We start from the raw sequence: 27,671 nt of genomic DNA, 5'->3' as shown, positions 1-27,671 counted from the left end.
ATGTTGGATCTGCCGGAGCGATCCTTCCACACACGACGCCATTGCCATGGCTGACAACGCAATGTCGATTAAACTTCCCGAATTTTGGGAGGCCCAGGCCGAAGTCTGGTTCGTCCAAGCTGAAGCCCAATTTCAGCTTCGGCGCCTCACCGGCGACGACACGCGCTACTGCCACGTCGTCGCCTCCCTCGGGCCCGGCACGGCCGCTCGAGTGGTGTCCGTCCTTCGCCACCCACCGGACGGCCACAAGTACGAGGCACTCAAGCGGCTACTCCTAGCCACGTTCGGCCTCACGGACGACGCATGGGCCGACCGCCTCCTGGATCTCCCCGAGCTCGGCGACACGCGCCCGTCGGTCCGAATGGACCATATGCTGTCACTGTTGGGCGACGAAGCCCCCGGTTCTCTATTCCGGGCGCTTTTCCATCGCCAACTTCCAGCACAGGTTCGCCTCACCGTTTGCCGGGACCGTGCTAACGGATCCCCGAGCATTGGCCACCGTGGCGGACAGGTACTTCGCGGCTTTGGACACGCGGGCGAGAGTCAGTGCGGCCGTCACGGACCTCGAGGCTGATGCTGCTGATGATGCTGATCCACAGCATCAGCTTACACAGCATATGCAGCATGCTGATACGCCCCTCGTGACCGCCGCCACGCCCCGCCCACCGCCGCCGCGAAAACCGCCACCGCGGGGAAAACCGCCAACTCCACCGGCCTGGGGGAGCCAGCCGCACTCCTCCAGCTCCACCACCTGGTGCTGGTTCCACGCCAAGTTCGGCCACGAGGCTCGGCAATGTCATCTGCCATGCTCCTTCACCAGGTCGGGAAACACCCGGGCCGGCGCTCAATAGTGGTGATGAGCGCCGGCCGTTCCAGCAGCCTGCTGTTCATAACGGACACCTTATCCGGGCGCCGTTACCTGTGCGACACGGGAGCGCAGGTGAGTGTCGTTCCCGCCGGTACGTCAGACAAGCACGCCGCGGGCGGGGGCCCCGCGCTGCTTGCCGCGAACGGGACGCCCATCCGTACGTACGGAAAACGCTGCCTCTCTCTGCGGTTCGGAGGGCAGGTTTTCCGATGGACGTTCGTCACCGCCGACGTGCCCATGGCACTGCTTGGCGTGGACTTCCTGTGCGCAAATGGGCTCCTGGTCGACGTAAAGCGCAGACGTCTTGTCCAGGCCGAGACGTTCAGCCCACTGGCGTGGTGACATCATTCCGCGCACCAAGTGGGCGGCGGCCACGCCCGAGGGGTAGGCGTGGCCTGAGGATATACACGGGGCGCGCAGCCCGGAGCGCGCTAGTGTTACAGTGAGCTCCTGAAATAAAGACGCTTATAAGTTACCGCTTGTCCGCTTCCTCCTTGCTCGCAAGCAGCGCGCGTAACGCCGCGCTTTACTGGTGACCCTCGGCGTTGGATCTGCCGGAGCGATCCTTCCACACACGACGCCATTGCCAACAACGCAATGTCGACCTCTCGTCCGACCGCGGCCCCCAGTTCACCTCGGAGCTCTGGGGGGTGGTCGCGCAGGGGCTCGGGGTCCGGCTGCACCGAACCACGGCCTACCACCCCCAAGCTAACGGCCTGTGTGAGCGATTTCGTGTCCGCCACAAGAGCACCAGCGAGTGGGACGAAGGAGTAAATCGGTTGCCGAGAACCACTGTAGAGGGTGGTTTAATGATGTAATTGGATTTTTCGAGGATATTTTTTGTCCCAAATTAGTCATAATGGACAGAAATGGTCTTTTTGTGAATGAGGGTTTTCTTCTTCCGCTACACTTTTTTCTTTTCTTCACGGGAATCTCAATTCCTCCTTCACCATGCCGTCCGTATCTTCGTCTTCTTCACGTTCTCATCCTTCTCCTCCTCCTTCCTTGTTCAACGTCTTCGTTTTCTTAAAAAACCTGCAAGTTTAGCACTTCATTTCCCAAGACACTCCTTATTAGTGAATATTTACTGGACTTTCAAGATAGGGAGATTTTAAAATGCCAAACACCATCCTCCTTTACAATTACAACAACAACAACCCGGAAGTATAAACTCCGGGATTGCTCGATTGACCATGTGACGTACAGTTTGTGTTCAGCCTTGGCGTTTGCGCGATTTCAGGTTCACATCATGGGGAAGTTAAACGTCGTTCTGCTTCGGTATCTGTCCAAGGATGATTTTAGAGTCCTCACCGGGGTACGTCAAACTACCTTCTTCATGAATCATTCATGTTATTTTCGTTCGGCTCTCTCTGCAGCTCTTGGTTTACATCGTAATGAATCGTGCAATTACACTGAATATATCGCCCACCCTGACTCCAGTCCAGGGGGTGCGAAATACTGTATGGTGGAATCCCTTCTGGATGTTGTGAGAAACAATGATGTGGTATCAAAACAAAAGCTGGTATCAGACTCGTGGTGGAGTTTGTAGATCTCATGCAAGACAAAATGATGGTTGATATATATATATATATATACACACACACACACACACACACACACACACACACACACACACACACACACACACACACACACACACACACACACACACACACACACACACACACACACACACACACACACACACGCCTTTACTTACAGTATTAACTAAAACGACATTCGGTAGAGAGCATACCTTCGCCCGGTGAACAGTTTACGTTTTGTAACCACTGATAGACCGGATCTGGATTCGGACCTGAACCAAAATTGAATCGGCTCGTTCTGGTCACCTAACCAAGTCATCCACCAAGTTTTGTCATAACTCGTCCATAACTTTTTGAAATATCATACTGTATATCGTTTTTGGTCCGATATCTCCATAGTGAAGAATCACTTCAAAAAAATTTAAAATTCTCTGATCTGGATCTTAGTCCCGCAGCTAAGCTAAATATAGCATAACAATTGTGCATTTTGTGAGGAAAGCACCAAATTTGGCACACTAGTAGACTATCATATTATGAAAAGATCTGGATATTGGGCCATCTCAGATTCAGAGATTTGATTTTTGCAAGATTTGCAGATTTTCAAGCTAAGATTGCAACGCCAGGGACGGCCGACTCCTTCCTGCGAGCTGCCCACGTCACCCGCACAAGAAGCGCTCATCAAATCACTGCAGCGGCACTGCACATCCTGCAACACCGTGCATATGAACGCCACTGTATGACATATGCTGATGATGCAGAAGACCTGCCTGAGTTCGAAGACTGGTGTCACCAGAGAGGAGAAGACATTCCAAACTTTCAGTACTGGGCAACTGTGCTGGAACTAGAGATGTTGGTACTGGTCTCCGTGCGTTCTCTGCGGCAGGCTTCATTCACGACGTACCTTGATGCCCTGACGGAACTGGTCCCATGGTTCCATGCCTTAGACCACACACACTATGCCAGGTGGGTCCCTGTTCACCTGAGGGACACGGTTGCACTCCCAATGAAGCACCCAGATGTAGCCAGAGAATTCAGGGCTGGCAACTTCACTGTACAGAAGACGAAGAAGGTGTTCTCTTCGATCCCAATCGAATCGAAATCTTGCAAAAATCAAATCTCTGAATCTGAGATGGCCCAATATCCAGATCTTTTCATAATATGATAGTCTACTAGTGTGCCAAATTTGGTGCTTTCCTCACAAAATGCACAATTGTTATGCTAAGTTGCCCCACTATCTAGATCTTCACCAAAATATAAACAATTCTTCCTTGTCATAAACCCAACTTGTCCTCCAAGTTTCGTCCGAATCCGTCCACAACTTTTTGAGATATCCTGTTCACAGACAGATAGGGGTGAAAATGTAACCTCCATCCACTTTCCGTTGCCGTGGTAACAAGGACGTTGACAAATCGACACGATATTTAGGATTTGGACATGGGTTCCCAATACCATGAGCCGTAGTGTGAATTGTCTGAATCTGTCTACCAAATTATGGGAGCCACCCCCTCCACACCCAACTTTAGTCTCACTGTTGTGTCTCCAACGTTTTTTTTTTTTTTTTTTTTTTTGTATACTGAAATCGAGGCTCGTGAAAGAGCTAACATTTATTTCACAAACAAATCAACCAGACAAACAAAATATACAAAAAGAGGGAGCGGAAGACAAGATGGGGAGAGAAGGGGAAGCACACAACCACAACATTTGAGAGCAGGGAGAAGTGTGGGAGGGAGAGGGCTTGGAGGCAGGAGGCGTGGGAAGGGGAGGGGGGGGGGGAAGAGGTATAAAACACAAGGGGACCGAAATTAGTGGGGGTAGAAAAGATCAAGATTTTGGATGGGGGAGGATAAGAGATGGTGGTGAACAGCTGTTTTAAAGACCTGGAGGGTGGGGTGGGATTGAAGAGAGTGAGGGAGTTTGTTCCAGAGGCGGGAGAAAAGAGGAATGAAGGAGTGAAGGTGAGCAGAAAGTCTTGATTTTGGCAGTTTAACCATAAGAGGGTTGCAGGCAGATCTTGTGCGACCTGTAGGAATATTTGGGGGACAGAGCCCAGAGAGGGCTGGGGGGGAAAGGCCAGAGAGGAGTCGGTAGAAGACGGAAAGACCACCAACCTGCCTGCGGTGAGTGAGTGAAAGGACAGTTCTCTCGATTAGTTTGCTGGTTTAGTTTGGGGGGGGGGGAGCATAGAGAGGTAGAGAGCACACAGACCTAGTGAAAGTTTTATCATTGATTTATCTATATACCTAAAAGTGCTCGCTGGAGGTTGATCGGCTGTCACGGTGCTGCGGGTTTGCTCGAGAGAACTGTCCGGGGCTATATAACAACAACAACAACAGCACCAACCTTCACGTGACTTGATTTGCTTCATGGCATCATTACTTCATCACAAGTGTCTTGTCAAAATGCAATGTAATACTAGTCCCTGTGAAGGCCAGTGGTTTGTTGTATCTTCAAGGATACTTAAGAATACCAATGGGCTGACCAAAACGGATTGCACTCCTTATGCTAACCTTTTCCTTGATTATCTAGAAGAACGTGTGTTTGATCCATTTTAGTGATCCGACGTCAGAATGTTTTGACGATCCACAGACTTCTGTATCGGTGCAACATCCGACATTTGTCAAGAGCTTGACAAGTTAATTTAGTTTAAATTCCTTTCGTGTTACCCTTGACCTCAATTAGGAGTTTTCAGATACTTTTCATACTTTTCTTTGCCGAAGCATTAACACTCGGAATGCCGCCCACACTTTGATTCCCACGGCAGTAAGCAATACTCTTGTTTATCTTCGAAGACATTTGACTTAGTAATTAAATTGCACAACAGTTTCAATCTTCTTTGGATCTGGAGGAAATCTTTCGAATGTACTTCAAAATTTTTGAATTTTTATTTTAATTATAAATTTTTATTTATTTATTTATTTATTATTATTTTAATTTTTAATTATTTTAATTATTTAATTTCAATCTTTTTTTATTCATTTATATTTTTTTGATTTTTGATTTGAAATTTATTGAACTTTGAATTGTTAGTATGATCTGTATTTGTTCATCGCACATTACCTGTAAAGCTTAACGCATTATCTCGATGTTAGATGTATGATCATTAACTATTTTGAGTGCATGCTGCAGGTTGAAATGGGCATGAAGAACCACGATATGGTGCCGGCTAGCCTGGTAGCCTCCATTGCAAGTCTCAAGCATGGAGGAGCCTGCAAGATTCTCAGGGAACTGGTGAAGAACAAGTTGATTGCTTATGAGCGCAGCAAGCGTAAGCCAAAGTGGAGTTTCACAAAACACCTGATGCTGTGAGGCAAAATACGGCCTCGCCAAGTTTTGGTGATCATTTAGGATGTGCTGGTAGCTTTTAACACGCGTGAAAGTAATTTGTACACCACCATAAGATTTATTGGAGGAGATTAATTTTTTAGAACTGCTGATAGTCTAGTAGGAAGACTAGGTCCCCCTGCACCCCCCGGAGATATACTTCTAATCAGTGTTTCTAGATTGGAAAAAATGTGTAGAAAATGACTAGCTATGGCCCCAAGCTGAAAAAATGTCCCACATACCATTTTTATGCAAATTACTGCTGCAAATTTTATGCAAAATTATGCAAATTTTATGCAAATTTTTGATGAGGAGTAGAGTTGAGGGGTCTTTGAGGGCTTCATCGAGGTGCTCTCGGTTGCAAGACTGGGTCATTCTGAGAAGCACAGCAGGGTCAGAGATCATGATGTTCTCCTCCTCAGTGAATCTCTCCATCAACAGCCTCTCCATTGCCTCACACACTGTTTTGAGGCAAAAGAGGGACTTTGCGTAGGCCTTTCCACTGAGAACACCTTTGAGAGATCCACTTGTTACTAGTTGTGCCTCAAAGAGAATCTCTGCATATCCAGAACCACGCATCTTGTGTCCAATGAGCATCCCGATGTAGTTCATGGATGTGTGGAAGGGTCCAATCGTTACTACATGACTAGCAAATTCATTTGGCCAGCGCCAGATGATGGGAAGGGCTTTCATGCAGACACCCAGATCAAATGTATTCAGGACCCATCTCTGACCCACCTCAGCAGTTGCTGCCTCGGAACGCTTCAGTAGCTCACGAACAACTGCGTTGTCTGTGATCGGTTGGTGGATAGGCGTGCAGTAGTCGACTGTTGATTTGCTGGGTGGGGGAGAACCAGTTGCAGAGGTGAAACCCCCTAGCCCAGGCACAGGCTGCAGGCCATTGCCATGCCATGCAGGCACCAGGCACAGACCGATCACAGACAACGCAGTTGTTCGTGAGCTACTGAAGCGTTCCGAGGCAGCAACTGCTGAGGTGGGTCAGAGATGGGTCCTGAATACATTTGATCTGGGTGTCTGCATGAAAGCCCTTCCCATCATCTGGCGCTGGCCAAATGAATTTGCTAGTCATGTAGTAACGATTGGACCCTTCCACACATCCATGAACTACATCGGGATGCTCACTGGACACAAGATGCGTGGTTCTGGATATGCAGAGATTCTCTTTGAGGCACAACTAGTAACAAGTGGATCTCTCAAAGGTGTTCTCAGTGGAAAGGCCTACGCAAAGTCCCTCTTTTGCCTCAAAACAGTGTGTGAGGCAATGGAGAGGCTGTTGATGGAGAGATTCACTGAGGAGGAGAACATCATGATCTCTGACCCTGCTGTGCTTCTCAGAATGACCCAGTCTTGCAACCGAGAGCACCTCGATGAAGCCCTCAAAGACCCCTCAACTCTACTCCTCATCAAAAATTTGCATAAAATTTGCATAATTTTGCATAAAATTTGCAGCAGTAATTTGCATAAAAATGGTATGTGGGACATTTTTTCAGCTTGGGGCCATAGCTAGTCATTTTCTACACATTTTTTCCAATCTAGAAACACTGATTAGAAGTATATCTCCGGGGGGTGCAGGGGGACCTAGTCTTCCTACTAGACTATGACTTTTGAAGCCTTTTTAAATTTTGTGAAATAAAATGCTTATACAAGATTAGTGTTTGTATGCAGTGGTACAGGGTTATCGGCTTACGTTCGCTGGTTACGACTACCTGGCGCTCAGGACGCTGGCGGCACGTGAGGCTTTGTCATCTGTCGGAAACCAGATTGGTGTCGGCAAAGAATCAGGTGGATGCTGTGACATCATAATTGCCCATATGTTCACATCAAAAGCAGCGTCTATTCGACTTTAATATGTATTGCTTTGAATTGTGTCAATATCTACTTCGCTTTTCTTTGTGAGCTGTTTCGAGTTGTTTGCTGAAAATATTTTTGAAGTGTGTGTGTGTGTGTGTGTGTGTGTGTGTGTGTGTGTGTGTGTGTGTGTGTGTGTGTGTGTGTGTGTGTGTGTGTGTGTGTGTGTGTGTGTGTGTGTGTGTGTGTGTGTGTGTGTGTGTGTGTGTGTGTGTGTGTGTGTGTGTGTGTGTGTGTGTGTGTGTGTGTGTGTGTGTGTGTGTGTGTGTGTGTGTGTGTGTTAGTGACGTGCAAGAAAGCCTGGTTGTTTTAGCCGGAACATACCACCTCCTCGTGTGGTGCAGATATTTACATCGTGGCAAATGGTGAAGGGACTCAGTTGGCACTCAAGCTGCACCGCCTTGGCCGCACATCTTTCAGGAATTTGCGGAATAAACGTGACTACCACAATAACAGGAGGCATGTGTCGTGGATTTACCTTTCACGCATTGCCGCCCTCAAGGAGTTTGCATATATGAAGGTAGACCAGACCATGTGCCCTCCCAATAATACATGTATGCAAACTGGTTGGACATCACCAATGTTATGGGTTGATCCAACGTTCCATGCTCGGCTTTAAATTCTGTGCTGTTCTTAAACTGACCCCCGTGTTTCAAATCAGTTATAACTTATAACACACAATCAAGGTAAAATATGAACACTTGTGGTATTGTGTTTCAGGCTCTGTATGACCGAGAATTTCCAGTCCCAAAACCCGTGGACTTCAACCGCCATGCTGTTGTCATGGAACTCATTAACGGATTCCCACTGTGAGTTCTTGCTGTTTGCTCTGTTATATTTCTCCAATTCTGTTCTGACAGATGCATGCAGACAGACAACCAAGCACCAGTTCGCGTGTATGTAGCTGCCATGTAATTCTTTCACTCTAAGTCTGAGAGGTCATTGGTTCAAACCCCATCTGAGACATACCAAAAACTTGATAAACGGTATGTGCTGCTCCCTTGCTTGACTCTCAGCATTTAAAAGGATAGAGAATGGACAAACAACGCTGGGAAAGCAATGGCAAACCACCCAGTATAAACCTTACCAAGAAACTGCTTTCTCTGCTGATGCTTTCATTGAGTTTCACAGGGAGTCATACCGGTTATTAAAAAGAGCATTCTAAAGTCACCTTTCCATATACCATATGTGTACTATTGTTCAAGCAAATCATGCAGTACGTCGTCCTCATGTAAATAGGTGTGGCCAAAAATATTGGCACCCTTGCACTTTTTTCAAATAATGCACCATTTCTTCCAGAAAATTGTTGAAATTAAAAAATATTTTGGTATCCACATATGTATTTCTTTGGTTTTCAGTGGAACAAAACAAAAAAAAACCCTGAAAAAATACTAAATCTTAGCTTATTCCACACAGAAATCCTAAAATGGTCCGGACAATATTATTGGCACGTTTTAGAAGTTGTTAAAAATAATAAGATTTCAAGCAGGTAATTCTCCTTTACTTTGGAATTGAACTCACCTGTGGTGAGTTGCAGGTGCCTGCAATATAAAAATCACTTATTCAACCAGTTTGAATGGAGGAAAGGAGTCATTCTGCTGTTTTGTGTCACTGTGTACTGCAATGAGCATGGAGGAAAGAAAGAAAACCCGATAATTGTCTGAGGAGGTCAGACACAAGGTTGTAGACAATCATGGACAATCTCAAGGCTACAAGTCCATCTCCAGAAACCTTGATGTTCCTGTGTCCACCGTACGCAGTGTTATCAGGATGTTTAAGGCCCGTGGCACTGTAGCCAACCTCCCTGGATGTGTCCGCAAGAGAAAACTAGATGGAAGATTGTAGCAAAGGATTGTTCGAATGGTGGAGAAAACACCTCGGTCAACTGCCAAACAGATTCAAGCTGACCTTCAGAAACAAGGTATGACAGTTTCACTCGCACCATCCATTGCCAACTCAATGAAAGAGGGTTCTATGGTAGGAGACCCAGGAGGACCCCACTGCTGAGAGACACAAGAAAGCCCAACTTGAGTTTTCCACAACACCCCTGAACAAGCCAAAATCCTTTTGGGAGGATGTCCAGTGGACAGAGGAGACCAAATTAGAGCTTTTTGGTAAAGCACATCATCTCTATGTTTTCAGAAAACAAAATGAAGCCTTCAAAGAAAAGAACACCTTCCCTACAGTCAAACATGGAGGAGGTTCAGTGATATTTTGGGGTTGCTATGCTGCCTCTGGCACTGGGTGCCTTGAATGTGTGAATGGCATCATGAAATCAGGAGATTACCAAGGCATTTTGGAGCACAATGTTCAACCCAGTGTCAGAAAGCTGCATCTCCGTCAAAGGTCATGGGTCTTGCAGCAGGACAATGACTCCAAACACGCTTCAAGAAGCACCCAGCAATGGTTCAAGACAAAATGCTGGACTGTTCTGAAGTGGCCAGCAATGAGTCCAGATCTAAATCCCATTGAACACCTGTGGGGAGATCTGAAAACATCAGTTGGGAGAAGGCACTCTTCAATTCTGGGATAACTGGAGCAGTTTACACAAGAAGAGTGGGCCAAACTGCCAGTAGAGAGGTGTAGGAAGCTCATTCATGGCTATAGAAAGTGCTTGACTGCAGTTATTTTGTCCAAAGGCTGTGTGTGCTACTAAATATTAAGTCGAGGGTATCAATAATTTGGTCAATGCCATTTCTTTAAATTTTCTGATTTAAAAGGATATATTAAGTTCTGAATCAAAAGCAAAGGTTTGTAATATTAACAGTGAAATAAAGAATTGTGGAGACCAAATACTTTCGTCAATTTCAACTTATTTTTGGAGAAAATTGTGAGTTATTTGAAAAATGTGCAAGGGTGCCAATATTTTTGGCCTCGACTGTAGATTTGATCTGGGAGAAGGAGAGAAGAAATGCCAACATTGAGTAAAAGAACAGAAGGGAAGAGGATAGGACTTGAGATATCTCTTGATTGTGTGGAAAAAAAGATGAGTGGAGTTTTGCAAAGAATGGAAGGAAGGATATGGGGATATAATATAAGGGAAGGAACAGAGAAAGGAGAGAGGGTAAAGAGTAATTCTGCTATGTTCGCATACAAAAGAAATAGATGATTCCAAAACTGAAGGACAATAGGGTAGCAAAATGTCTGTGTGGGGACAGAAGGGTCTGGAACATTAAGGGAACTACGGAAGAGACATGTCGGAGATACAGTATATCGCTGAGGATGTGGGGGTCAGGAAGTTCCCCATGTAAATGCCTCTCAAAATAATTTATGAGATGATGATGCCATTGGCATCCATATTGGGAAAAATAAAGTTTAAAAAGACAGAAAAAACGTTTTATAAAAATTCCTTCCTACCTTGTTTGGTTGTTTTTTGGGGATTCCATCTCGACATGTTTTTTCATTTTTATAAAATGTTCTTTCTGACTTGTAAGTGTTACAACACAGTAATACAGTTTATTCCCTTTTAAGGCCATTTTCCCTGCGAGAGCAGGGGTTAGCCTTGCGGGCCCCATAACAATCATCATGGTTCCCTTTTTGAGGCAATGTTTTTTTGGCCAGATGCCCTTCCTGACGCCAAACCTTTAGTCGCCTCTTACGACATGCAGGGATACGGTGTACCTATTCTAGGCCGGGGCACACAGCACATTCATCCCAGCAAGCTGGTACTCAATTTGCCGACCTCGGAAGGATGACAGGCTGAGTCAACCCCCTGGCGTTAATTAAACGATCGACTGGGATTAAAACTCAGGATCCTAGGATCCCAAGCTGGCATCCTAACCGCTAAGCCAACACCAGGCGTCACAGTAATACAGTTTATTGACAGTCAATATTTGCAATTCCAGAAACAGCCGTAATGGCGTCCCTAGTACATGGTGTTGTGTCATTGTAGTGCAAAATTTGCTACACTAGTGGAACCAATGTTTTTTGGAATCCTTATACCCTAGGCAACAAGACCTGAGTTGGTTCCATTTTTTTCAATGGCGTCTTTGGCGGCCATTTTGACTTTCAAAATGGCCGCCATTTTTTGCAATTTTGTATGTATCTTTTCACATAAAACGCTTTGATTAACCATTGTTTCTGGCATTTTTGTCATTCCTTGTACAGAAAATCCACCAGAACACTTATATCCAGTTAACAGACGTTTTTTGAGAAATATCTTTGGCTAACAACTTGTTTTGAGCATAATCTAGTGGGTTGTAGCTGAAGAAGTAGATGCACAAATTTTCTAGAGACGCCAAGTACAGGAAGAAATCTGGCTGCTTCAGTGAACGTGTGAAGTTAATCAGCGCCAACACTTGCCTCATGTACATTCGTGCCCATTGATACATTGGGAATTTACTGTGGCTCCTGTCAAAATCACTCAGCTGCTTTTCCAAGTTTAGATGTTCAATCTCCATTAGAAGTTGGTGATGGGCTTCCTGAATGCCTACCTCTTTCTTGTTTGCTTCTATCAAGTTATCCATACAGGCAGATAGAGCTTCTACAACTGCAGGCTTCTCTTTCAGAAAATCTGAAAGGCAGAGATCAAAGAATACCTCTAATGTGAGCTCATGAGCTTGAACAGCACGATTGTGGTGATTCCCATTGAGTATCTGATTTACTGTCACAGTGCTGTATCCTTGCTCCAAGCTTCATCAAGCCCGCTGTGCTCAACAGTCCTCCCAAGGCACCTTAGTGCACACAAGACAGTGTGGAAACCACCAGGGCATACCATCCATTTCCCAGCATATTGGTCATGAAGATATTCTAACTTTAGGGCCCTCTTGTAAAGATCCATGTCAAATGTAACTAAGATCGTTCCAGTGTTTTCTGGACACACAACACTATTGAGGTACGAAAGCTTCTCAAGAACTGTCACCAGTGTTGTCCACTCATGAGCTGGTGCCTTAATGATAGGCATTGTGTGATCTTGATCAAGGTTGGGTGTCTTGTTCTCTTCTGGAGTGCACACACGAGAATTGTATGCTGACCAAACTGGTATACCGTCTGATGTCTTTTCATGGTGCCTCTGTGAATACCGTGAAAGTAGCCATGCAAAGTCTTGCTGTGTTGCATTAACAACTTTATCTTGATACTGACCAAGTTGAAAGTTTTCATAGCATGGACTTCTACTTGGCTTGGGGTTAGGGACGAAGACGCCATTGAAAAAAATGGAACCAACTCAGGTCTTGTTGCCAAGGGTATATAGATGCAAAAAAATATTGGTTCCACTAGTGTAGCAAATTTTGCACGTACATATAATAATTCTACATAACACCATGTACTACCCAGCCATAACGCCATCTTACTGAGGCCGTCATGCTGACGCTTCATGCCTGACATTCAGCCCGTCACCTACAAATGTCTGATAGTCAGATATATGGGTAATGGTGTTGAAATGCTTTCAGTGATGGGACGGGTTGCGTGCTGGACGCCGGCACGGCATGCATGTCCGTAGAGGTCTAGTCTAGCACTGGACGTTACATCATGATGATGTCCCAGTGAAAAGAGTGTGGCAGACAGACAGATGGAGAAATCCGACTGCTTTAATACATGGTATGATAAAAGACAGCAAATTCTCTTTCACTACATTTTGAAGGTGCTGAAAAACTACAAACACTTCTTTGAGTTTTGTGCCACTGGTTTTGAATATAATTTTCCAGCTTTGTTCAGGCCAGCGATCTTTTCCCGATGCAGATATTCTAGTACGTACTGCATTTCACAGCCTTTGTTGACAAATCGGATAATTGAGCGCTGTAAATGGCATTGTGGGTGATTTTTCTGCACTTTTGACAGATACCAAGTCAAGGCAATGGCAGAACCCTTTACCCTGTATGTGGAGCTTATGGAACTCCTCGAGCGACTTGCTCAGTATGGGCTCATCCATGGTGACTTCAATGAGTTCAATGTGATGGTGAATGAGGATGGTCGTGCCACACTCATAGATTTCCCTCAAATGGTCTCCACTTCTCATGAGAATGCTGAATGGTGGGTGCAACAAGTTCGTACAGCATTCGCTCCTTTTGAAGAGCTCGGTGTGAGTAACTTACAGCACCGAGCTGGCATTGTTTGAGAACCAGTGGAACATTTCATTTTAGTTAAAACAGTCGATCGTAATTTTTTAACATCCTGATGGTTGTCATAAAGCGATAGAACATGTATTGTTACTGAGGTTGTTTTCACATCTTTTTGGTTTTGTCGATCTGTCTGTCCGTCTGTCTTTTTCTGAGCAGGATATCTCAAAAGTTATAGACATATTCGGACGAAACTTGGTGGACACTGTGTGTGTGACAAGGACGAATTAATGAGATTTTGGTGAATATCCGGATTCAGATCATAAGTGAATCTTCACAATTGATAGATTGGGCCAAAAACGATATATAGCATGATATCTAAAAATGTTATGGACGGGTTCAAACAAAACTTGGTGGATTAGTTGGTAAAGTGGCTTTAACAAGCCGATTCGATGTTAGTTCAAGTCTGGATCTAAATCTGGCCTATCAGTGTGAAACAAAACGTAAACTGCTCAGCCTGGCAGAGGTGTGCGCTCCAGCAAGGGCCGTTCTACTCGTAGTTTGTTCATTTATCGTTTTGGCTTCGTTTATTTGGTCACAAACACAACAAGACAAAGCGTTTGTGCATTAAATTGTGTGTCGAATGAAAGTTTGATGAGTGTTTACTGAATTCCACCTAAACTTGCAGCACCATATTCCTCCAACCTCCCCTTCGAGCTATTACCTGATCATACTTGATACTGATACATTATGTTACCTTGCCTTGATTATATCATGCTATGTGTTGTCATCACAGGTATTTTGAGCGTGATGTAAAATGTATACAAGATTTCTTTTTGAAACGCTTTGGCTTTGAGAGCGAGCAAGCTCCTGTCTTCGCCAAAATCAAGTGAGTAACTTTAGTGTCTGCCTTTTGTGTCATTTTATCTTCTTTTTACGACTAGCTTGTAGGGCAATGCCGTCTGGAACAGCGTTTTTCTGTCATTATGTATGTATGTATGTCAATTCTGCCGACATTTTTCAGGTTTATTTCCTTAAAAATTCTGTTCTCTACAACCGGTTGTCCGATTGACACAAATTTTTCACCATAGGATAATGATAATTATGATGTCATAGTTCACATGGTACGGGGACCATCTCGGAAAATCCGAAAAACTTGCACCTCTATCTCCAAAACCACCGCTCCATTGAAAAAAAACTGAAAGGTGGCTCATTGTAAAGTACTCCCCATGGGGAATAACATATGTTAACTAGAATGGCGCTCAATAGAGAGCATACCTCCGCCTGGTTGGCCATATCACTCAATGGTGAAGAATCACTTTTAAAAATCAAATAATTCTCATATCCGAATCCATATTCAGATCTTCAACAAAATCGAATATATTTGTCCTTGTCAGACACCCAACTGGTCCACCAATTTTCGTCCAAATCCGTCCACAACTTTTTGAGATATCCTGCTGTGTATCGTTTTGGGCCCTATCTCCCAATGGTGAAGAATCACTTTAAAAATTATAGTAGCCGGATCCGAATTCGGATCTTCACCAAAATATAATCATTTCGTCCTTGTGACATGCGCTACATCTCTGTCAAATTTCGTCCGGATCCGTCCATAACTTTTTTAGATATTTTGTTCACAAACAAACAGACAGGGGTGAAAACATAACCTCCATCTACCTTTGATGGTGGAGGTACTGATGATGTCATAGGTACTTTCATGATGACATCATAAATCGACAAGGAGAACGTTTGATCCGATCAGTATGAAATTTCTTGAGCATGGTCTAGGGATAAATTGGTCGAGAAAAAAAAAAGTGACGTCATTGGTCACTTGCTTAGGTAGATATTTTTTAATGGCATAGCCCGTAGGACAATGCCGTCTGGAACAGCGTTTGTCTGTCCATCTGGTGTATGTATGTATGCCCTTCACAGACGACCACCAATCAGAGCTGAGGATCTGGTCATATGACATGGGAACAGCAGATACAAGCCCGGCTACACTGTTGTTAGACTTTCGGTCTTATTTTTCCTGTAGATAATTGTCCCCATGCTTTTTGACAATAAAACAGGGGGATATTGTAATCAGCTCTGTCTGGCTGGCTGGCTGTCTGTCCATCATGCTATCTCCTCCTAAACAGTTTTGTCGAAATTCACCAAATTTGTTAGTTGTAATCACCACATGGCAAGAAGGTATGAAAATGGTATCATTTTTGTCTCTGCTCCATCGAATGGGGTCAAAAGGTCAAATACCAAAAATGCAATTACGGGCTCATTTTTAAATGAAGCTTTGTATATGCACTCAATATTGAGAGACAGACGCATAAAAGATGTAACGAAATTTTTGGATTTGACCGCAGGTGAAATCCCAGTGGGTGGGGATTTAGGCTCACATGGGTCAAACAGATTTTTTTTTTTTAACTCAAAATTTGATATTGGGTCATTCCTGGTGGAAAATTTTGCCATCTTTCAACCTTGCTTTAGATGGGAAGCATGGGGATTTGCGATGGCACACCATCGACTTCACTCCAGTCTTTTATTTTAATGAATGCATCCATTATTTACATCGCAATGTAGTAAAATAAGTGCAACACATTCCATCTGTTCTGGTGACCTCTTCTGGAAATGTTTGCCAAATGGTGGAATGTAGGTGATAGATACAATGTGCATTTGAGCCGAGACTGTGGATCAAACTTTCAGGCAGAATATATGACCAGTCCCCATCCTTGCGTTGAAAATAAATGTCACGATATTGTCTTGTCGCCCTTTCCACTCAGACGTGAAACGACCTTGGATGTTGAGGTTTCAGCGAGTGGCTTCTCTAGACAACTCTGCCCTTATGAGGATGATCTCTTACTGCCGTTGGGGCCGGAGAGTGATGAGGAGACCTTGGAAGATGACCTCTCTTGTGGCAGTACTGATGGTGATCTTGAAGAGCAACGACAGTTTAAAGATGGCAAGGAGAAAATTGAAACATTGGATGATGAGGATGATGATTGTTTGGAAGAAAATGACGAGGAACCGAAAAATGCAGAACTGCGAGACAAGCACTGTTTTGTTGAAGCCAACACTACAGAGAAAGGGTTACTGGATGAAGCTTCAGGGTCATCGCCATCTGTGGAAGATAAAGACTGCGTCTCGATGGAGCAACTTGCCGTGTGTGCAGCCGGTCTTGTGATTGACCATTCTTCAGATTGCCATGGAAATCTGGTGGAAGGAGAGGATGATGGAAAGGAACATGACCTGGCAGATAACCATCACTCAGAGGATGACAGCTGTGATGAACTTGTGCACTTGTCGGACATCAACAAAGATTTCAAACCCCTCCGGTAACAATAACCTGAAAGGGGAAGCTGTTTGGAGTTTCCATCTCAATTCATTTGAATTTTTGGATCTTAATAGAGTATTCATTGCCTCAGTTGATAAGTAACCACAGCCTGCAATTCAAAACCGATGAAATGCAAATGTTTATCGCCATTTTCTTGTCTTTGTAGTGACGAAGTCAGTTTGCTCCATGTCAACAGCCATCTCCGGCAGCGCACACACAGCGAATCGAACTGCAGTGATGGAAGTCACTCTACCATTGCTCCAGTAAGATTGCATCGTTTGGGTTTCCCCTCCGAGCACAAGTCACGATACTGGGATCACACTTTGTTGATCTGTCCATTGTTTCCCAACATTCTTGCTAACCCCACAACTGAAGGTGGATTGAAGTTATGTATTCACCCCTGTTTGTTTGTGAGCACAATATCTCAAAAAGTTATGGGCGGATTCGGACGACATTTGGAAGACAGGTTGGGTGTGTGACAAGGATGAAATCATTAGATTTTGGTGAAGATCTGGATCTGGATCTGGATACTCCAATTTAAAAAAGTTATTCTTCAACATTGAGAAATGGGGCCAAATGACACATGATATTTCAAAACGTTGTGGATGGAGCATGACAAAACTTGGTGGGTGAATTGGGTTGATGACAAGACCAAGCAGATTAGATTTTGGTTCACGTCCGGATGCAAATCCAGCCTATTAGTGGGATACAAAACTTAAACTGTTTTAAGCCTGGCGAAGGTATGCGCTCCACAAAGTGCTGTTCTAGAAATTAATGTCAAAGTACAATAATGTCTCCAAATGTTTTTGTCCTACATGTTATATGTGTGCAGGCCTCTCCATGGTGTAAATGATTGCAGCAATTGAAAAAAATAGACCAACATATTCCTGTCTCGCATTCTCTTGTGCATTTTCAGAGGTTGTCTTTTGGTTGCTATTGCACAAAATGTTTGACAATGACTATGTGTCCGATACTCAGATGGGTTTAACTTGAAACTGGAGCCTCTCATTGTCAGGGATGATCAGAGAGCCAACTAGGAGGCACTCGTTGTGTGAAATAGGGGACACGTACAAGGATATCATGAGCACAGGCTGTAGTCAAAATTGCCAACCGACACTACTATCTCAGCCATCTACTTCATTTGGATTCTACTTGGTTTGATTGTTTGGATATGGTATCTTGCATTGTTTATTTTGTTTCGGTGCATATATTGCATCGAAGGTGTGGGCGCATTGTTTCGACAACTTGTCTCTCCAGACTTGTTGTTAATTGGTAATACTCATGGAGTGGGTCGCGGTGTGGGTACGTACGTACGCCTGTTAACATTTGACTGAAACATCTTCTCACAAACTACCTGACCAATTATGGACCAAATTTGGTATGACGCATCAAGACAGCAAGGTCTCATAGGGCTGTGCTCCACATCTGGATGCACCCCCTATAAAGGGGGAGAAAGGGTGTTTTGCCCCAAATATTGGCATTTCATTCAAAAATATTCTTCTCAGAAACCGCTAGACAGATCTGGACCAAACTCGCCATGAGGCATCGGGCCCATGCCCGAACCTTCAGTTGTGCTTCTCATGGTACTATGGGCCACCTCTGTGAATCCCTTGTTTTCACTAAAACATCTCCACAACTACCTGAGCGATATGGACCAAATTTGGTACAATGCATCAGGACAGTAAGGTCTCATGGGGTTGTGCTCCTAAGCTGAATCTGCCCATTTAAAGGGTGTAAAATGGGGGGGGGGGGGGGGTATTGCCCCAAATATTGGTATTTCATTTAAAATTCTTCTTCTCAGAAACCGACAACCGGATCCAGACCAAACTGGTCATGCAGCATCGTGACCATGTCCTAACCTTATGTTGTGCTCCCCATAATAGCCGTAACTCCACTGGAAAGCCCTGGAATGAAAAGTGAGGCAGAACAGCTTCTGCAAGGTGTTTCTAGAGACGAGAGAAGTGCGTAATAAAGGAATTAACGTGTGCAGTCAGCCTGGATTTTGCAAGTTTAACCAGGAAGGCGATATTGTAAGAATGCGTGTATCCTGGAGTAGCTGGGGAGGGTCGGAGGACTAAGATAGTGGAAGGGGAGAGCAATGTCAGAAAATAGACGGAAGAAAACAGAGAGACCACTGCCCTGCCTGTGATGTGATAGCAACAGACCCGTGTTTCTACCTCATCTCGAGAAATTCCAATAAATTTGAGAGCTTTAGATTCCCCAGAATCCAAGAGAGGCAGATTTGAAGGTGATTCGCCAACCCATGGCGGAGAGCAGAACTCCACTGAGCTATGAACAAAGGCCTTGGAGATGGTGAGTAGCTCTGATTTTCCAAGGAATGACTTGGATGAACATGAGATGCTCATTCTGCAGCTGGCTTTGGAGCTTTGCTTTGTGGTCAGCCCAGGAAAGGTCATGGCTGATCGTGAGGCTGAGAGGTTAAAGAACCAACAATTGTTTTGCTGGAAGAGGAACTACTAGGTTAGGTTTGTCCAGACACCATAAATAAAAGCATCATTAACGTGTAATGACTTTGCTTATTTGTAATAATAATGATGGCATGTGTCATGTCATTCAACAGGAAGTAATCCAGCAGAAGGTGAAGCAGCAATTGAGCAAACGGCAGCGTGTGGCACAGCGACGCCGCCTGCAAAAGGGAGAGTCAAGCTTGGTAACGAAACTGCGCAGAGAAAACCGTGAGATCATTCACTCGAGCCTCGACTCCATCTGGAACTGAAAACGAGACACTCGGAGAGTATTTTTTAATATTATCTCCAGACATTTGGAAACTGGGTACCCTTCAACTATCACTTTGTGAATCCCACGTGCGGAATGCTCTGATTGGCTCAACAACCCAGCAACACGTAATATGCAGGCCTGTGTTTTGCAACCACATGATATGCCAATATGCTCTGCACAAAACTCTCTGAAATGTTTTGTGATTTTGAGGTTATGCCTTACTTGTTGATAAAAATGATTTATATGACTTGGCTTGTTTTTATGTCAATAACATAAAACTTCGTGTTTGCTCTTTTCCACATCCTAATAAGAGATTAAAAAAAGAAATCCTTCTTGTGGTTTTGTAGTTCATGCTTATTGCTCCATGTGAATATTTTGACGACTTTTGTCAGCCTCAACTTTCGGATTGAGTTGCACAAGTTATCGTACAATAGTTATCGTACAAACTTATACATTGTTGATTGCACAATTTGCTTATTTCCCCTTTGTGTGCTGTGTCCCCTGTTGTCACTTTAGCAAAACTGTGGAAGGAGATATATATATATTTATATTTACATAAATTTTTATACATTTACATGCGCACTTTTACACGCACAATTTTTTACACACATTACCTGTGTATATTAACGGCTTAGATTGGTCACAAATAAACAATTTGCAGTATGTTGTCCTGATGAGCCCATAATGAGGGCGAAATCTAGATCGACATCTCTGCTTTTGTCTAGTTGTGACCATAGAGCTTTAATCTCAGACTTCAAAGACTTGAGTACCACACGGATGCCTTCTAGTTTGGAGGTGATGTGTTGGTATAATTTATGCACATGAGGTCGGCGTCATGTCATAGGGTCAGTGTGCTTCTTTAGTTAAATTTAATGTTCCTGACTGCAAACCTCCTAATTGTTGATGAGCAGGGCAGAGACACTGTCAGCGTGGCAGGCTACACTTGTTGCTAACAGGTTGTGCAACAATTGCTGGGGTGAGACACAATCTGTGCCTTGCTTTCTCGTCAAGTTAGGGGTTTCAACCTGTATATATTTATGTATGTATGTATATTTGTGGGAAAATTACATGCCCAGACTAGAAATCGAACCCAGGTCCTCTGGAAAACCGTACCAGTGCTCAACCAGAGCATTTCAGGTTGGCAGGAAGGCTTGGAGGTACACACACTTGTCTGTGAGCCGACTAGGTTGGGTTTGAAACTCAGGCCGACTATAAATTCATCTGTTTGTCACAGCCAGGGTGATTCGTCAATGTGTGTGTCGTCCCTAGGATGAACGTTAAGCTTTTCGTCCCGTCTGCTGACATCAGCAGGTGGACGTAATAGATCCCACGGTATCCTTCATGAAGAGTAGGTGAGCACCATGACCAAATTCCTGCTCTAACTTCTACGGCATTGCATCGGTGGAACACCCACACCCTCACCCAATGATGCTACCCCAATACCCCCATAGCCTTGTGCTGCATACAAAAGACCAGCATTAACCAAAAAAAATTTGTAGCCAGTGTGTGGTGGTTCCCAGACAAGCCATAACCCACAACATCTGGCCAATAAAGAAACGACTGCAAAAATAATTCATAGATTTGAAATTTTAGAATTGATCTCTGCTAATGCATGAATCCTAGCCTGTAACTAACCTGTGCCTGGCCAAACGTTCTCATGTGGAGTGTTGAATGTGCCGGCAAATCATCGTGATGTTTCAGTACCCATGATGCAGTGCGCGGGCGCCATATTGGTTGGCAAGCTCAACAAGCGAGAAATGGTAAACAGCAACTAACAAGGCCAAATAATTAGTTGAACCTCCCATTGCAGTAAGTCGGAATAACGAGATAAACGTGTTAGCTTGTAGAGCTACTGATGCTCTCGTTGCCAGGGAAGCGTACAACCAACATGGTGGCGCGCACGGCATTATGGGATAGCTCTGACTATGGGATATTATGGGATAGGCTCTGAGGAGCATTATGGGATAGCTAACGTTACGATGATGAGGGCAAAAATTGCTCGGATAACCCGGATGTACATGCATTGGCGTACGAGTTTGAATGTAAACAATACGTAAAACTGTCACTCGTGAACGAAACCGTACGTAGCTTTATCTTAGCCAAATTACGGAAATAAATAAGAAAAAAGTATTTCCTACAAATGCATTTGATAAAAGAGTGTATTTTCTTACCTTAAATTGACAATTTCGGGCTGAATGCCGATGTACAGCTTTGAACAGAAGTCATTTGTGTCGGCGATATACACAGTTATAATGCAGAGTTAAGCTGCTTCGTTTAATGTTGTTCTTCCACTTCTGCAATAGGATTGGATCTTCAAGGGAGAATCTGAAAATAAAACGACAAATGATATTTACCATAAGGAATACAAAGAGTCCGTGTCCTCACCATCACTTTTCGGCAGCAAACAATAAAATTGTAAATATTTAAAAACAAAAATCAAGAAACAATCCTGAGTTTCCAACTTATTGCTAAATTGATAGCTCAGATGGATGCACATAATATGCACCCATAATATAAACCACGGTGCCAATGAAAAAAAATATGGGATAAAAAGTTTCTCCAAACTGTCCCTATTTCTTGATTATTATTTTTTTGTATTAGTGACTGTCCCTATTCACCAGTAAAACGGGGTGAATAGGGACAGCCATAAAAATCCTATTTATTCCTATTTAACCCATATATGGGATTAATAGGGACTACAAGTTGCTTTTTAAAAAAACAAGAGAACACTTTCAACCCAAATATCAACAAATCAGTATGGTTATCAATTATTTTCAGCGAAAAAAGTTTCCGAACTTTTTTTCAGTTTGTGTCCCTATTCACCTTGCTGTCCCTATTCATCCCATTTCACGGTACTTGTATCATCAGGCCTAGCGTGGGGATAGGCATAGCCATAGGGCCTAGGCCCTATCCCAGTTTATTTTTTCCCACTAGATTTTCATGCTGTTGAAAAACTTCACCCAAACCTCACAATTATGCCGACACGATCCCCTCCCTCTCCTTCCACTGTAGGCCTTGCTTCCGTGGTACATTTGGCACAAGTGTGAGAGTGTAAGGGCTTAATCATGTAATAATAGCCTTATATTTGGTCGAGGGCTTGGCCTATAATATTTTGTAATCTCTACCAATCTACCTCCAGGCGTGCTATGATAGTGTGGCGGACACAATGCCAGTGGGCAATAATTCCGCGCACCAGTGGGTGGCACGAGCGTCCGGGCGTGGAAGCGCGGCTCGGGCCACGCCCGGAGCAAAGGCGTCACGAGGCGCAGGGTGGAACTGAGATACATGCCCCGCCTTTCGGCCGACCGGCCATGCCCGGGGGCAAGGCATGGCCTCGGGACATATATGCGGGCTCGAAAGTCGAGCCCGCCCAGTGTTTACGTGCGAGCTGATAATAAAGTGTTTTGGTTTGTACAACGCGTTGTGGCCTACCTTCTTGGCAATCGAGTCGTGTGTGCACAGCACCACACTGGTGACCCCGACTGGTTCAGCCGTAGCTGACCCCTGAACGCGCCATGGCTACCAACGCTGTCGCCGTTAAACTCCCTGAGATCTGGGAAGCGCAAGCCGACATTTGGTTTGTGCAGGCCGAAGCCCAATTCCAGCTCCGGGGCATCACGGCGGACGACACCATGTACTTTCACGTGGTCGCCGCACTCGGGCCCGGCACTGCCGCCCGCGTCGTGTCCATCCTTCGGCGCCCGCCGGGTGCCCACAAGTACGCGGCGCTCAAACGTCTTCTCCTCGCCACGTTCGGGCTCACGGAGGCCGACCGCGCCGACTGCCTCCTGGACCTTCCCGCCCTCGGCGACACACGACCGTCCGTTTGGATGGATTACATGTTGTCCCTTCTTGGAGACCAGCGCCCGGATTTCCTTTCCCGCGCACTTTTCCTCCGCCAGCTACCTGTGCAGGTGCGGCTCGCGCTGGCCGGTTCGAACATAATGGAACCCCGCGCCCTGGCCGGAGAGGCGGACAAATTTTTCGCGGTCTGCGACACGCGGCCTACGTATAGCGCTGCCGTAGTGGATCCCGGTGCGGCGGTTTCAGCGCCGCACACGCGGCTGATGCATGGCGCTGCCGTACTGGATCCCAGTGCGGAGGCTTCAGCGCCGCGCCCCCTCGTGGCCGCTGCTACACCCCGTCCACCACCGCCGTCACAACCGACGCGGCAGCCACCACCGGGGCAAACCTGGTGTTACTATCATGCCAGGTTCGGCCGCAAGGCTAGGGCGTGCCGCCCGCCGTGTTCTTTTGACGGGTCAGGAAACGACCGGGCCGGCGCTCACTTGCGGCCATGAGCGTCGGCCATTCAGCAGCCTCCTGTTCATCACAGACACCTCGTCTGGTCGCCGTTTTCTGTGCGACACTGGAGCGCAGGTAAGCGTCCTCCCTGCCTCCGCGTCCGACAAGCAAGCCGCAGGCCGGGGCCCCGCATTGCTCGCCGCCAACGGAACTCCCATCCGCACATTCGGGAAGCGTTGCCTCTCGCTGCGTTTCGGAGGACAGCGCTTCCAATGGTCTTTCATCACCGCCAGCGTGCCAATGGCCCTGCTCGGTGCGGACTTCCTTTGTGTGCATGGGCTGTTGGTGGACGTTAAGCGTCGACGTCTCGTCCAGGCCGAAACCTTCAGCTCGCTTGCTTGTTCGCTGAGCGGCTCGTTGAGCATCTCGCTGAGTGGCTCACCGAGCGGCTTACCAAGCGGCTTGCTGAACGGTTCCGTCCCGGCGAGGTTAGTCTGTACGCTTCCGGCAGCGGACAAGTTTACCCGCCTCCTCGCCAGTTTCCCGGCACTCACACGGCCCACCTTTTCAGCGGTGGCCGTCAAACATGGGGTGGAACACCATATTCCCACCGTCGGACCACCGGTCTACGCCCAGGCGCGCCGCCTCGACCCCACGAAGCTCGCCGTGGCGAAAGCGAAGTTCGCCACGCTGGAGCGGCTGGGCATCGTACGGCGCTCCAACAGGGCATGGGCCTCTCCTCTGCACATTGTGCCCAAGCCCGGCGGCGGATGGCGGCCGTGCGGTGACTACCGCCGGCTCAACGACGCCACCACCTCCGACCGCTACCCGGTCCCGCATATTCAGGACTTTTCCGCCCGGTTGGCGAAAACGACCATTTTCTCCAAGGTGGACCTCATCCGGGGCTACCACCAGGTCCCCGTACAACTGGACGATGTACCGAGGACAGCCGTCATCACACCTTTCAGCCTCTTCGAGTTCTTGCGGATGCCTTTTAGGTTGAAAAATGCGGCCCAGGCGTTCCAGCGGCTCATGGACAGCGTCTTGCGCGACTTGTCTTTCATCTACGTCTACCTGGACGACATCCTAGTCGTGAGCGCGTCCCGGGAGGAGCACCTGCTCCATCTCCGCATGCTCTTCGAACGCCTGGGCCAGCATGGCCTGATAATCAACCCCGCAGAGTGCCGTTTCGGCGTCACCGCCATCGACTTCTTGGGGCACCGCATCACCAGGCACGGGGCCATCCCTTTGCCGGCCAAGGTGGAGGCGGTCAGGAGTTTCCCGCACCCCCGCACGATCAATGGGCTCCAGGAATTCCTGAGCATGGTGAATTTTTATCACCGCTTCGTGCCCCGCGTCGCCCAGCTCCTGCGCCCCCTGCACGAGGCCCTCTGGGGGAAGCCGGGCAAAGCTGACATCGCCTGGACGGAGCCGATGGCCGCGGCGTTTGCGGGCGCAAAGCTGGCCTTGGCCAACGCCACCATGCTGATGCACCCGGCACCCGATGCACCAATCGCCCTCACCACCGACGCGTCGGACTACGCGGTGGGCGCGGTGCACGAGCAGTGGGTGAGTGGTGCTTGGCAGCTGCTGGCGTTTTTTAGCCGGCAGCTCCGCCCGCACGAACGCCGGTACAGCACCTTCGACCGCGAGCTGCTCAGGCTCCACCTGGCGGTCCGACACTTCCGCCATCTTCTCGAGGGCCGCCCGTTCACGGCCTTCGTCGATCACAAGCCCCTTGTTTTCGCGATGGCCAAGGTCGCCGAGCCGTGGTCGGCCCGGCAGCAACATCACCTCTCTGCCGTGTCCGAGTACACGACGGACATCCGCCACGTCGTGGGTAAGGACAACCCGGTGGCGGATTGCCTTTCCCGGTCCGTCGCACACGCGGTCCACCTCGGGATCGACTATGCCCGGATGGCGGCGGACCAGACCGCCGACCCCGACGTCTAGGCCTTGCGGACCGCCGTCACGGGCCTCCGCGTCACCGAGGTGCTGTTCGACGTCGCGGGCACTGCCCTCTTGTGCGACGTCTCCCTCGGCCGGCCTCGCCCCATCGTGCCCACTGGCTGGCAGCGCCTGGTTTTTGACGGCATCCACGGCCTGTCCCACCCAGGCACGAAGGCCTCCCAGAAGCTCGTCGCGGCAAAGTTTGTCTGGCATGGCCTCCGGAAGAACGTCCGCGACTGGGCCAGGACGTGCCTCGCGTGCCAGCGCGCGAAAGTCCACCACCACACCCAAGCCCCGTTGGCCCCGTTTACGGTGCCCGAACGTCGGTTCGACCATGTCCACGTCGACTTGGTGGGACCTCTGCCCCCCGTGCGGGGTTTCACCCACCTCCTCACCATGGTGGACCGCACCACCCGGTGGCCCCGGAGGCCGTGCCATTGGCGGCGACGGCTGCGGCTGACGTCGCGCAAGCTTTCATCGCCACTTGGGTTGCCCGGTTCGGCGTCCCCTCGGACATCTCGTCCGACCGCGGCCCCCAGTTCACCTCGGAGCTCTGGGGAGCAGTGGCGCAAGGGCTCGGCGTCAAGCTGCACCGCACCATGGCTTATCACCCCCAGGCCAACGGCCTGTGCGAGCGCTTCCATCGCTCAATGAAGGCCGTGCTCCGGGCCAGCCTCCGCGACGGCAGCTGGGCCGACAGGCTCCCCTGGGTCCTGCTGGGCCTCAGGACGGCGCCCAAGGACGACCTGCGCGCGTCCTCGGCGGAGCTGGTCTTTGGACAACCACTGCGGGTACCGGTCGAATTTATCCCTGACTTCACGGCACCTTGGTCCGCGGCGCAACAGCGCTCCACCCTTCAGGAGACTGCCAGGAGGTTCGCCCCGGTGCCGACGGCACACCACGGTTGCCCGTCCTTCCACGTCGTCCCGGAGCTTCGCACGGCGGAGTACGTTTTTGTCAGGCACGACGCGCACCGACAACCGCTGCGGCCCCCGTACGACGGGCCCTTCCGCATGCTGGAGACCGGGGACAAGCATTTCACCGTGGACATCGGCGGTACTCCGGATCGTATCTCCGTGGACCGCCTCAAGCCGGCCCACCTCGACCTGGACCACCCCCAGCAAGCAGCTCTGCCTCTGCATCGAGGCCGCCCCCCGGCGGACAGACCCCCGGCACCCCCCATCCCCGCCGTCCCGCTACCCCCCAGCCCTGCACGCATCGCCAGAGGGCGTTTCGGCGGGGTCATCCGGCTTCCCCGCAAGCTCACCCTTCAGGTGCGCGGGAATTCTGGGGGGGGCGCGTGTGGCGGACACAATGCCAGTGGGCAATAATTCCGCGCACCAGTGGGTGGCGCGAGTGTCCGGGCGTGGAAGCGCGGCTCGGGCCACGCCCGGAGCAAAGGCGTCACGAGGCGCAGGGTGGAACTGAGATACATGCCCCGCCTTTCGGCCGACCGGCCACGCCCGGGGGCAAGGCGTGGCCTCGGGACATATATGCGGGCTCGAAAGTCGAGCCCGCCCAGTGCTTGCGTGCGAGCTGTTAATAAAGTGTTTTGGTTTGTACAACGCGTTGTGGCCTACCTTCTTGGCAAACGAGTCGTGTGGTGTGCACAGCACCACAATAGATAAAATAGATTTCTTGCATGCATGGACTGAAGTTGGGGACATAAAAGTAAGTTTAGTTAAAGTCCTAGCTAAACTAACATGAATTTAGTTAGGTCATGACACGCATTCATTCATTCATTCATTCATTCATTCATTCATTCATGCATTCATTCACGCATTCATTCGTGCATTCATTCACGTATTCATTTAGGC

The 27,671-nt window shown here is 47.6% G+C and overlaps 1 protein-coding gene across 1 annotated transcript; it reads left to right on the top strand.

The window, feature by feature from the left end:
- Nucleotides 1–2,020: 2,020 nt before the first annotated feature.
- RIOK2 (RIO kinase 2) lies at nt 2,021–19,991 on the top strand. The gene is made up of 10 exons (XM_068119897.2): nt 2,021–2,183; nt 5,539–5,677; nt 7,420–7,536; nt 7,947–8,122; nt 8,323–8,411; nt 13,381–13,572; nt 14,395–14,487; nt 16,370–16,921; nt 17,087–17,183; nt 19,502–19,991. The coding sequence occupies exons 1-10, from the start codon at nt 2,118–2,120 to the stop codon at nt 19,655–19,657; spliced, it is 1,677 nt and encodes a 558-aa protein (XP_067975998.2). The 5' UTR covers nt 2,021–2,117; the 3' UTR covers nt 19,658–19,991.
- The last annotated feature ends 7,680 nt before the right edge of the window (nt 19,992–27,671 follow it).

Source organism: Myxine glutinosa, chromosome 6, assembly GCF_964187855.1.
Source record: "Myxine glutinosa chromosome 6, kmMyxGlut1.1, whole genome shotgun sequence".
In the NCBI taxonomy this organism is placed as follows: Eukaryota; Metazoa; Chordata; class Myxini; order Myxiniformes; family Myxinidae; genus Myxine; species Myxine glutinosa.
The sequence above is the reverse complement of the archived record's forward strand: the minus strand, read 5'-3'. Positions and strand labels throughout refer to the sequence as shown.

Bases quoted from the DNA above. Each gene is read 5' to 3' on its own strand.
- RIOK2 (XM_068119897.2), top strand. From the start codon at position 2,118: ATGGGGAAGTTAAACGTCGTTCTGCTTCGGTATCTGTCCAAGGATGAT. The intron at 8,412-13,380 runs GTGAGTTCTTGC...CACTTTTGACAG, and splicing joins CTCATTAACGGATTCCCACT to ATACCAAGTCAAGGCAATGG. The intron at 17,184-19,501 runs GTAAGATTGCAT...GTCATTCAACAG, and splicing joins GTCACTCTACCATTGCTCCA to GAAGTAATCCAGCAGAAGGT.